Below are 13,005 nucleotides of genomic sequence, written 5' to 3'. Positions count from 1 at the left end.
TCACCTGGCAGCAAGCTGTTCCAGCTTCTCCTGCCTAATAAGCTCCTCCCTCAAGGCCAACTCCCGCTCGTGCTCGGCCTTCTCGAGGCGCTCCCAGGCACGGTTGATATCGTGGATCATGCGACCCTCACGAGGCGTGTAGGGCTTCTGGTTAGCCGCACGCATGCGAGATTGCAGAGTGAATAGCAAGACTTCTAGGTTACCTTTCTCAACGAATCTAAAAAAATAGCAACATATAGATATCAAATTAATTACATAACTAATTAAATTACACATATTGATGAAATAATTGCACTATTGTTTTATTTCCGGAATGAAATGTAGTTAATCCCTAGTGTTTTAGTAATATAGTTATAATATAGTTTAGTAAATATATATATGTATAGTCTACCTTAAAATGCATTTTGTGACCGTCTTAAAGAGTCCCGCACTTTATAGTAAGTCTAAATATGTTTTTATCATTACATGTGTAAGTGTAGTGACTGCTGATGGTTCTCAATAAAATAAATTCAAAAATAAATAAATAAATAAAATAAATAAATGATCATACTTAGGAGGTTTTTCAACAGTGCGGTAGTTAGCGAACTGTATGAGCTGTTGACGCACTCCCTCCAACGAGTTAGCGAAAGTTCTGTCACCCAGAGCTTCGATGGTGCGCTCGATCCATTGCAGAAGATCACTGAAACAAGACGAGATTCAATAAAAATACAAGATATTATAAAAATAGTAACATTTAAAATTAGCTAATGTGCTTTTCATTGGTTAAATTAAATTATAACAATGTTGTTGACTTTGCTGGCTGTTTTAAGATTTTAACGTAACTTTGTGATAAGGAACTTTACGAAATTAATTCATAAATATATAATCAGAACACTTTACGATTACCAAAGATAGATAAGAAACACGTGAAGAAAGTGTTGATCAATTACCTGGTGAGTGACTCGTACTCCTGCATCATTTTCTCGTTCTCCATAGCGATTCCGACCACTTTGCCGATCCTCTTACCCTGAACTGTCTCTTGCTTCATCTTGCTGAAGTAATGATAGTATGTGACCACATATGTGATGATCGATCTCTCATCTGGATGCTCAACTGCGATATCTGTAAAATAAGAATATAATTAAAATGTTTGACGTACTCTCCAATCAAGAACTTGATTATTTAAAACGAAACACATATCCTAATGGACGTTAGTTTTATTGCTTAGAATATAATAGTACGTAACTTAATAGTTACTTGACTATCAGATAAATAATAATGGATCTTACGATCTTCAAGTCCAATGTTTTTATTACTTGTTCCACCGAATAAGTCAGATAGTCCATATTTATAAACATTTAAAAAACATTATACAACAATATACATATAACAATAACTATTTTTTTGATGATAACTAAAAACTGTTGTTGTAACATTTAAATTAGTTGAGATATGAAATCAAGTAATACGAAATCCATAACGCTAAATCAAAACTGACCGGCACTAATTTGTTTTGTTCTAGATTTAGTTGAGACTAGAATAGTTTTCCAATAACGACTAGGCCGTGACGAACATATCATATACAAGAGAAACAATGATTTATTTGTGCCTTTCGCTAAGGTGTCACGAAATGTCTCTACGCATAAATGAAAATAATGCAAAATTACTGTATTAGGGAAAGTGACATGAGCTTCTATGCTGTAAGAAAACTAATGATGACGTTCCTTCCAACCTATAACGGACAGTGACAATACTAGCCACTAACCGGTGGGACGGCAATTCGACCGGAGAGTGAAGCCGTAAGAGTGCAAATATAAATATAGCCCAACTGGCTAGTACTGAGAATTTCCAAAAATTTATCAGAAAAAGACTCAATAAAATAAAAGTAACGTTAATTTAAATTGGCATCATGGAGCATCTCAACTAACCTTCAGCATCCAGCAATTTGGTAAGACCGAGTTTCTCCTCAGCCACATTGAAAGCATTGTTTAGATTATGAATATGATTGCTTCTGTGTAATTTCTCAAACTGTATGAGATCTGGTCTATGTTTATGTATGATGGCGTTGAACGCCAACCCGTCGCGCCAGGATGTCGTGAAGTTGCGTACATTCACGTTGTTGTAGCCGGCAGTTTTCATTTGACACCATAATAGCAATGCGTCCTTAGCGGACTTCGTCTCTTTATTATCTGTTTCTTCAATAGTAATATCTTGAATCTTAAAATATTAGAAGTAAATGAAAACTCATATCATAATGTTACATAATGAGATATTTTAAAACAAAATATTTAATACAAATAAGGGAGTAATCTTTAGATTTGAGTATTTTACAAATCAAATTAAGTCTAAAACTACTATTTAAATAACTTAACTATCTACTATTTAGTCCCGCGCTCCGCCGTAGCTTCAACGTTATGGGATGTAGATTCAAAGGTATACATTAGATAAATCCACAATATCAACAAACCTGGAAACGGAGGATGATAGTCCAGATGAGACCCAGGTTGAGTCTGGCGTTACCGTCGACGATATCATGCGAGCCCATGTTCTCGAGATGCACGCGTTGCTCGCGCAGGAATTGTAAGGCTTTGTCAACGTTCTCGAGGCAATGTATACGCATTTTGCCTTTTGTTGGTCGAGGCTGTAAAGAAATATATCGTGGTCTGTTACACAATATAAATTACATTGTTTATTTCTGCATAGGTATGTACAATAAATGTTCCTTGAAACCACATGAAACTTTAATTACATTATTCTACACCGATTTGACTTTAATATTCTCAACTGGTTTATTATTATATTATAAGGCATTAGTGCTTGGCGTTATTCTAATTGGTCAGTGATTACTCATTAGTGAAACTGCAAGAGCGATGAGAGTAAAACTTCATCGTTTATTATGTGTGCAATGTACGTAAAGTTTTTGACAAACATTCCTGACGCAGAAATGTATATCTTGAATCCCACGCGCTTTTAATTTACTCATATAAATGGGTGGTATAAAAGCAAATTCACTGGCTATTGTCGGATAAGATCCTGATATTAATTATGGATGGATAATCATTATTTGTCAGTTTAGATAGGTAAATATGTCGGGGCGTCACGGAAGCATGCGAAAGCAATCCCGTGACGAAGAAGAGACGGAGAGGGTACCGCTGGTTTTATAATGGCAATTCCGGTGTACCGGGGCGCACTAGGCGTCCTGAACACCGGCGTCTCCAACATACCACTTCACTTAATGTAGGGGAAATATGTAACAGTTTTCCAGCGATATAAAGTGTAGGTACATATGAATATTAAAAAAAACTACGTGTAAAAAGGAAAATCACTACTTAATATACTAACCAATCTCTCTCCGGAAAGTACTTCCAGCAGCTTGATAAGCATCTTTCCATCTCTCATGTCCACGTTAAGATCATTGATGCGGCACCCCACACGCACCAGGTGTGAATTCACCCATTTTTGGAAAGTTTTCTTTTGTACACTTTCTCGTTCGTCTGAAATAATAACATATTTTATAATAAATTACACGTCTATTTCATAATTGCACTGAGTTTGATACATTTCAAGATAACATTTTATTTTTTTAATACAATCAACTTTGTCGAGAATACATTAAGATTATCACTTTCGTTTTAAATTATAATTAACGCCAGTGATTTGATAAAAACTACAAGACCTTCGATGTTGAAATAGAAATATACATAATAGACGATCATTTCATATGTACGGACAAGTATTAAGAAAACAATGATTGTTAACACATAAGCCGCCAGTGGGGGCGACCGGGGCGAGGCACCCTCCGCGACTTGGTCCTGGACCGTCCGCCCTCGTGAGGCTGATCCATTGCAATAAGTCATAGTGCTTAGATATCGGCATCAGTAAATAATACAGGTAACACGAGAAGCAGATCGTATTACCATACGCTTTAGAGCGGAAACCGAGGTTATTCAAAAGTGCGTCAATACTCTAATTTGTGAAAGTCGATATTATTAAATTATATAAATTAATTGAACGCAGATTACGTAATATTTTTTTCTTATATTAACACATTACATTAAATTAAAATCTGTCAAATAACTCTTTTTAACAAAACAATAGGCAATAATTTTAACTGGATTTATTACATAAAATTTAATAGTAATTATTTTCCTTATGATTGCCGCTAACACACACAGAATACACTTGACACATTAAACGCGAACATAATTCTTATTTAAAAAAAAATAAATAAGAAAAAGTAACTGCACTACCCTTTGCAACTACGATCACATGTTACCAACCTCTGAGCTCGCACACAACTTTGTCGTAGTAAAGTTCCAAGCCGGGCACTTCAATATCGACTCCACGTCTTATGAGATCATAACACTCCGTCGATGTCATATCAGCAACACCGATTGACTGAGGCGTTCGACGAAAGAACGGGAAGAATTAGAGCGACAAAATTCAACTGGTCACTGGACAAGGATATTCGATACGCACGTTCCAGATGTCGACAACACTCGGTTAGGTTTAATGAACTAATCTTGTTCTGAATATTATTTTATTTCACGATTTAAATTCACGTCTTTAAATTTGAATACACTTTTGATTCCTCGTTACAAATTATATCGAGGTATCGTGGTATAAGCCGGTTAGTCACAGACATTTCACCGTGATCACTAGTCGATGATATACACCAAATGTATCTAAGCTATGACCGTATCAGATAACTGTATGAGTTACAGATAAAACTACTGAATAGTTCGTGATTTTGAAGATGGAACTATTTACGAATGATGTGCCAATTGTTAATAATCCCTTCATTGTAGGGAAAACGGAAGCAGTGGTTATTGCAATGTCATGATAAGCATGTATAGGCGAGTATAATTATAATTCAACGTCGTTTTCCCATTATCATGTATTACAAATATATTTTAACGTAATGTACTCCCGTAACTCGGTCTGATATCTTTAAGCCTTCAACAAATCATACCTTAAATAATCATATTTTAATGTGTTTCATCAAACTAACTAAAGTATATGCTCAAGCGTTTTATCGTTTACCTACATTACTGGGTCCGCATTATTATCGGCCATATAGATGTTCTTATCGCTGAGGATACCTATCGTTACACTTACTTATAAGTTGAGCGCAGAACTGTAAATTATAAACATTATTATAACTGCTACATATTCATTAATTTAGGTTAATGTTACGTAATATTATGATACAAAATTGAAATGTATTGAACGTTTATCCCAAAGGTTCACGACCGGTCACAATAGAATTAGTGTGGCACGCCAAATCTCAGACAAAGATCTAACTTTAGTTCATTCTATTTTTCGAGCTATCTATTTAGTTGGAATTTAGAATTGTTTTTAGTGACTCGACAAAAGTGTTAAATCACATAGAACCCAATTTGCATCAGTATTCATTAAATAAAAAATAATTGAAACCGTTTTTTTTTTTGCTGATGTTTAGCGGCAAACTAAAAACTGGTTACGCACCTACTGGGAACGTGATTTAAAAAATATTTTAGTATCATCCTATACGAGGAGTCGTTCACTAGCAAAGTGCAAAAATAATAATAAACATAAAAAGGCGGTTTGTTGGAGTTTGTGACAAAAAAGCTCATTTTTTGTATGAATTTTACAACAAGCCTCACGCAAAGATTAGTAACCAGATCCAGTTTTTTTTTAAAAACAAATTCGTGTTATGTCACTTCTGTTTTTTATGTATCTGTGTTTATAGCAACACAACGATTTAATGTATATTGTCTGTAAGTGCATCATACATGTAAACTATATTTGTCGTTAAACATAGAAAACAGCTTTAACCTATTATACAAGTCAAACAGACGCCGAACTTCATGAATAAATTATACAATATTAATAGCAAATTTAAGTAAATATCTTTTCATCATTATTTTTGTGGTTTTGCCATGTTTTTATAATTAATTCTAAATTATGTTAATTTCCGGTGGCGGTACGCGGTCAAATCGCTTGAAAAAATATTAAGGATTACTTAAATGAGAAATGTGTTTTTACCTGCAAGCGCTTTGATGCGCGATCGTTCGAAAAGCCTTGAGGAGGAGTTGCCGCCATCGTACTCGATCTCGTCGATGATCTCCTGGCCGTGGCCGATGGACGGGTCCCAGCGGGACACCGAGATGTCGGTCGTCATCGCGACCTACTGCACCTCACCGCGCCACGCTCAAATATCTAGAAAGAAAAATATTCGTGTTAAATTCTCCTAATTTATTTTACAAGCTCTTCAGAAATTTTACTTATAAATACAACGAGAAGTCTCCTTCGTATATATTGTTAAATAATCTCTGTTAATTTGGAGAGTTAATTAGAGCAAAACATTTTTACCAGTAATATATAATTTAATATGGAATACTTTTTTGAAATGCACTTATAATCACAAAAAGTGATCAGATTGACGCAGATAACGTATTAGTGTTTGTAACCAGAACATTTAAGTCTAAAATTGATTTTAATGTGGCTTCAATTTAAAATTTTTTAAACAAACAATAATTCGTCACAAATCACTGTCTTAAGGAAAAAAAATAATTTGTGCACTTCATAACAGACAGATTAAATTTTGTTAAAATGTTTAAATGAACTCATTGTCAACAAATTTTGATTACAAAACAGATTTCACCTTGAATACGTTGCTTAAGTATTAACAAACGCGTTAAAGAAACAAAACACATGTGTAGTTACGGTGTTAATGCTTTTAGTTTACAAAATTAACGGTAAACTAGATTTGCTTCACAAATTATTTTCGTATGTATTACATGTTTATTTTCACAATGTTCTCCGGTCCCGTCGAGTTGCATTGTACTAGAAAATTTTATTATTTACCGTGACGTCATTAAACGATAAGATTAGATATCCATTCTAGAGCGCTATCGACACGCCTAATCGGATTCCTTTTGAGTTTACTTTATGTAATGTAATAAAAAATAAGTAAGTATGAAATCCAATTATATGTTCATAAAATGTCTTAAATTAGCGACTCGTCTATTTTACAATGTAATACGCAAATACTTAGTAATTTACGTAATTTATACGCAAATACTCGTTCTGTATAAATCAAATTCAAGAAAACTTAGAAAACAAAAGTTATATATTTTTTCCCGTTTTTTTTTTTTAATCCTTGTAAATCGTCATTTTATTTTAGTTTTTTTTATTGAAACCGTGATTATAATAATGTAAATTTATAAAGTGTATGATTTCAATGAATGATCAAAAATACTAAATTCGGAAAAATCACAAACAATAATAAAACTATGACATCTGTGTTATATAACTCAATATACAGCGACTATAGCAGAACGAATCCTTATAAATTGTAGTATATATACATTACACATATAGTATACACACACGTTACATTCGGCTAGTCTTTTCAACATTAAATTCATTTAGAGAGAATGAGTTAATTGATGGTGAGCCTAGCAACTGCCCTCAATAGACTAGGCCTCTCAGCGCCTGAGCTCATACGTGCAAACTGTTTTAATTGTAGTTTCGTCACAATTCGCATTATTCATATCGTTATTATTGTTGTATATCAAACGATTTCATCGTGCTCGAATTATTTTAGCCAACTCTCCACCGATTGATGCCTTTGGTGTATTATTTCTATTTTTTTTATTACGTTAAATTCTACGTGACTTTATATTTTTATTTCCTGGTAGAATGACAATCAAATCAAAATATACTTTATTCAAGTAGGCTTTTACAAGCACTTTTGAATCGTCATTTAATAAAATATATGAAATGTAGATTCTACCGAGAAGAACCGGCAAGAAATTCAGTAGTTACTTTTTTTCAATATATAATTTAAATTCTAATTTATAAAACTGTCTATAGTAAAGTAACTTTTCCAATTTTCAAGGGAAATGCAATCTCATAACAGCAGTAATTTCATCAAACATAAAATGATAATTGTAAATACATAAGTGTCCACAGCTGGGCAAAGCCATTCTCTATTTTTTAAGATCTGTTTCTCCACACTCTCAAGCCATACGTGGCATGTCAGTCGATAGCATAGTAATTTGATGTAGCAAACGACAGCCAATTTAGAGTAATAAAAGAAATATCGATAACGCATTCATTTAAGAGCCTTAAAAGATTTTTATTATTTTAGATTGACAAGACATTTGGTACACAATGACAGTTGGACAATGTTTAAACTTGAGAAGCGGTGATTATCATGAAGGCATTATATTGATTGTTACCGATCATTTCAAAAGCTGTTCTGAATAGTGAACGGCCTACAAACTCCAGGCATATACCAGCAAACAGTTAGTTCTTTTAACTTTAAACTTTGTAAAGGCGTATGACCACACGTCCTTGAATAAGTGGTCAAAGGTATAGTATTACGAATACGTAGAACTAGATAATACCGTATATCCTAAGCGTGACGTTTCTTTTGTTATATAAACCAAGACCGTATTAGGAATCCCAACTTAATTACCAGTAGTTATATATGTATTTCCCTCGTTCAGACTGTAAGATATACGATTTGTTATAGTAAATATTATATATCGTTCGAAAATTTTACTTGTGGTTCCTGTCAAATTATCTACTCATATCCTCACTTTCAATATCATTACACGTCTGTATGTACGTCACAAATCTTAAAGAGCTCTGTTATTAAAAAAATAATAACAAAAATAATATGTTTAGGTACCTGGAACAAATACGTACGTTATGTACTTATTCCAAGTAACTTTAAAATTAGATTGTATAAAAGATCCAAGCAAACTTCAGAACCAACTGACGGGCGTAAATAATAAAAGACAATGAACAATAAAAAGTTGTCTCGTGAGAAATCGACAATATCTAAGACACGCAGGTGTATTTCATGTTAATATTACATCACTATACACTTTACACAATCCACGCGTCAGGCAAAAATTATCGCTTAAAACTCTTTGAAACATAAGCTTTTATATTACGTTGACACGAATATAAAAAAAATTAAACTAAGGATATACCGCTATAAGATTTTTTCTTAATATAGTTGCTAATAATTGACTATATTTTTAACTATTTGTTTGCAATAATTATTAAAAGATAAATACACGCTATAAAAAAAAATTGTAATAATAAATGTTGCTGTGTTTTTTTGTCTTCGAATCTATACCTTAATTTAAGTCTACAGAATGACGTTATACTATAATATTAGTGATTTTTAATACTCATCTTATAACCGGTTTCTTGTCTAGCTCACTTTGCTAAGGAGATACAAATCTATAAATAATAGTGAATCTTTGGAATGAATCATTTTATCGTTATTAATGTCAATAAAATCGACATTTTATATAACTTGATTGGTATTACATAAGAAAAAAATATTATTATTTTAATAGACTTTATAAAAGTCAAAGTAAGTGATGCAACGACACGAACATAAAGTTATAGTAGTTAATAAACTATTAAGTCATTTGTCTTCGTTTCAAGGAACTAATGTTTGACAAAGCGAGCGTAGCCAATAGACAAGCGAGGACATTGACCCGCGGGAGGCAGACATGGCGGCGGTACACCATAGGCTACAATAAAAAGCCACCATGTAGGCGTAGTGCGTGCCCTTCGGCCATTTCAAGTATACAGATATCCTTAAAGCCACATGACCGAGTAGTGATTAAAAAAAAACACAAAGTTTAGAGTTAACATTGAATTTGATTATAAATTACAAGATGCTTCAGAGCTATGCATGTAATATTCGACATTCATACGAATTTAACACTTGATAACTTACACTTCAAACGCTTTAATTTATACTAGTTATCCATTATCGTCCTTCCAATAATTAATTTTACAAATATAAAATGTTCAAAACCTAAGCAAGCTAGTTTCGGAGGCATGAAATTTCGGACAGGACACCACACACACGACATAATATGTTTAATAAATATTTATTTATGTAAAAAATTTTATGCTTGTATTTGGAGCCTCATTCAAAGCAACTGGTTTACCTTAATATAATCACATAGAAATCAGTTTTCTTAAGAAAATTTCTTCAAATATAATCTAACACGAATAAACGAAGTAAACATCAATGATGTTTACCGCAGTCGTTAAGCACTCGAGGCCTTTCAGTTAGCGTAACTTCCCCCATACTTATCGCATCAACCGAACCACTAGACGTCATGCAATCAAGGGGGGGACAAAATATAGTTTCCTCTGTCGCTAATCGCTATGCCGCATACACGACAGGTAAAAATATGTAAGCGATTTTAATAACCAATGCTTATGATGGTAAAGTTTAAAATTGCATGAATGTTTATTATCTCATGGCAACTACTTGGAAGTCTACGGTGTATTCCGGTAAGGAAAACGGATATCCCGTCTGCAACGTAGAAATAGTTCAGCAACATTACTTTACTTACAGGTTTATTATACAGGTGGGTTTAATCAATAGAATACAATTTATTTTCATTTTCTTATAACAAAGTATAGACCCTGTCTATTTTCAGCCATATCTTCCTATTCATTCATAGGGGGTCATTTACGAAACTACAACCACCGCCTCCCCCCTTAAGTAAAACCCTTTTATGTACTGCAAACTACAAATATGCTAATACAGACGTCAATGAAATCATAATCAACATATTATTAAAATCGATGTCACATATGAGATAAGGGAGACTAATAATAATAATTTAGTTGCGTTGATTAGAAAAGTCAATTTTAATTATATGAAAAAATAATATGACACAGTTCTGAAACCATAATCGAAGTATATGTAGGTAGCGCATTCATTTTATTGCCCGAGTCAACGCAATATTTCCTGTTGTCTAAAATAACTTATGAGGTCAGTTGTATTGGCATCTTCACTTCTATTTATAGATAGCAAATTTAACGCAGGCTGTTAACTCGTTTTATATGCATTTCCATAACATCATCTTAGTTTTATTAGTTCCTTATTAATGTCACGTAAAGGTTGCATTTTGTGTGTGGTTGAAAATATAGACATTAGTATAACTTTGCGTAACAAAAAAAAATGTATTTTAAACTCAAAAAACGTTCTAAAAGTTGAAATAATAAAAGCACAATATTGTCATAATTACGTACATAGATATTATGAATAGGAAATGTTAATGATGGCCGAGCGACTCGTACTCACGCACATCTCTCTGCTTACTAACCATTTCAAAAACAAAAACGCGTCATTACTATGTGCATTTTGTACCGTTCATTCAAAACCGCGGGAAGCTATGCGATTTTAATCACGGTACCCTATTAACAAGTCATACCCTTATTACGGTCCTTACTGCTTTGTGTTAAAGTGTATTTTTAATAAACAATTTAGACTAACTGTTCCTGCGGATGCAGAGCCTAGTTATTTACGGTTCGTCACAGTACGCCGCGTGCCTGCCACTAACAGCCTTACCGCTTCTGCATTTTAACCGCACTCCGATCTTTGTTTTGTTTGTTTTTGTAATCAACCTTCGACTTTTATTCCTATTATATGGCAGAGCTCGAAAGATATTGTACAATGTCTGTCATCGGTTTCTCATTAGTTGTACAATGATAAAAATAAAACATTTTTTCTAAATAAAAAAAAATCGGACACGTGAAACTTATTTAGAGAATCACATGCAAGAAAACACATGTTAAAAACGAAAGTCAGACACGCAAAGCAAATTTCGAAATACAAATTATTAAAATTTTAACACATTCGCGAAATATTCCCCCAAAATTATTCCCACGTTAATAAAATATTCGTGAAGTGATTAAATGAAGTAAAGCGAAGCACGATTTCCATTAAGTGAAGTTCTTCTTGAATTTTAACGGATCTTGATAATAAAATAAAACCATAATCAAATTAAATTTCAACATAATTAAAAATTATAAAAATGAACCATTAAAGATATAAATATTACATAAGACGTTTTATTAAAACTAACAAATAGTCTAGCAAATAGTTAAAGAACTCTAGACTAGATCTAGAGAACTAAATGTATTATAAGACTTATTTATCGTGTTAGCAAGTAGCTTTGTATAACATTGTAAAAAAAAAAAAACAAAGTTTACGCCAATTCCAACACAGATATTATACACTATGTCAGACTAGCATTTACGGTACGAATATACAAACCATACAATATAAGTAGCAAAGGTCTAAACAATCTAACCGAGGTTGGAACGAATTAGCGGACGAACTAACAGGTACTTCCCATGTTGGTTGCGGAGCACGGACGAATCCATTAACCCAAATATAGATCGCGCCCGAGCCTTGCCCGTCGACTACCACAAACTTACATCGTATCTCTTTAAAATAACTCGAGCTCAAAATCTTATTTTATTTATACAGGTACTAAAACGAAAGCAATTTTGAATACCGGATTGTTTGTCACCAGCATCTCAATTGGACGGATGAAACTGTTTCAGTAATCAATTCCATTATTTGATCCACAGAAGCAAACATTGGTGTCGATTATTTAAATAAACTTATTTAACCGGAGTTAAAATATTATCTCTTTCTTGTGTGTGATGTTAGTATAAGATAGAGAGTCATTTTAATCCATTTGTATAAGTTTACTTTAGACATAGTGCACAAGGGAATCAACAGTATGTACGACCAAAGACTATTATGCAAAGTAAAACATTTATTCTAATGATTATTGGTGTTCCTTTATATTTACTTTTTAATCTTGCAAAATAATCAAAGTGCCAATTTTAATAGAATAAGTGTATTTTAGTTTTTAATAAATTCATGAGGTACAATCCAAAATGTTCATACAAATCTCCGACATAAATAGCTGATGCTTGTTCAAATATACACAAACGGAACGTGACGATCGAAAACGTGATGCTTCACAGAAACAAAGGGGATATCCGGTCAACATTGCCACCTCCAAATAGAAATCTTTCGTTACAACTGTCGTAAAAATGTTAAATAGAATATAAAACCTTTATATAGTTTATTAATTAAACAAAGAGTCAGAATCAATTGATTAAATTTCTTTTATCCGATTTGAAATTTTGGTCATTAATGAACAATCATTTCTTTATTATTTTTACAAG

The 13,005-nt window shown here is 32.9% G+C and overlaps 1 protein-coding gene across 11 annotated transcripts in view; it reads right to left on the bottom strand.

Moving 5' to 3' along the window:
• Beta-spec (beta Spectrin) overlaps positions 1–13,005 on the bottom strand; it is a 49,998-nt gene that overhangs the window by 18,944 nt on the left and 18,049 nt on the right. For 9 of the 11 annotated variants that reach the window (XM_026638173.2, XM_026638177.2, XM_026638176.2 and 6 more), the window contains exons 2-8: positions 6,007–6,180; positions 3,322–3,473; positions 2,447–2,620; positions 1,908–2,196; positions 930–1,101; positions 551–679; positions 5–217 (exon numbers count right to left, since the gene is read on the bottom strand). In XM_026638173.2, coding sequence (XP_026493958.1) covers positions 5–217; positions 551–679; positions 930–1,101; positions 1,908–2,196; positions 2,447–2,620; positions 3,322–3,473; positions 6,007–6,142 — 1,265 coding nt within the window. In that variant the 5' untranslated portion in view covers positions 6,143–6,180. Of the gene's footprint in view, positions 1–4; positions 218–550; positions 680–929; positions 1,102–1,907; positions 2,197–2,446; positions 2,621–3,321; positions 3,474–4,259; positions 4,375–6,006; positions 6,181–6,625; positions 6,789–13,005 lie in introns of those variants that run through there. The other 2 variants (XM_064217074.1, XM_064217075.1) reach the window with 2 other exon arrangements.

Source organism: Vanessa tameamea, chromosome 15, assembly GCF_037043105.1.
Source record: "Vanessa tameamea isolate UH-Manoa-2023 chromosome 15, ilVanTame1 primary haplotype, whole genome shotgun sequence".
Classification (NCBI taxonomy): Eukaryota; Metazoa; Arthropoda; class Insecta; order Lepidoptera; family Nymphalidae; genus Vanessa; species Vanessa tameamea.
Note: the sequence above shows the minus strand (reverse complement) of the source record. Positions and strands in the feature narration are given on the sequence as shown.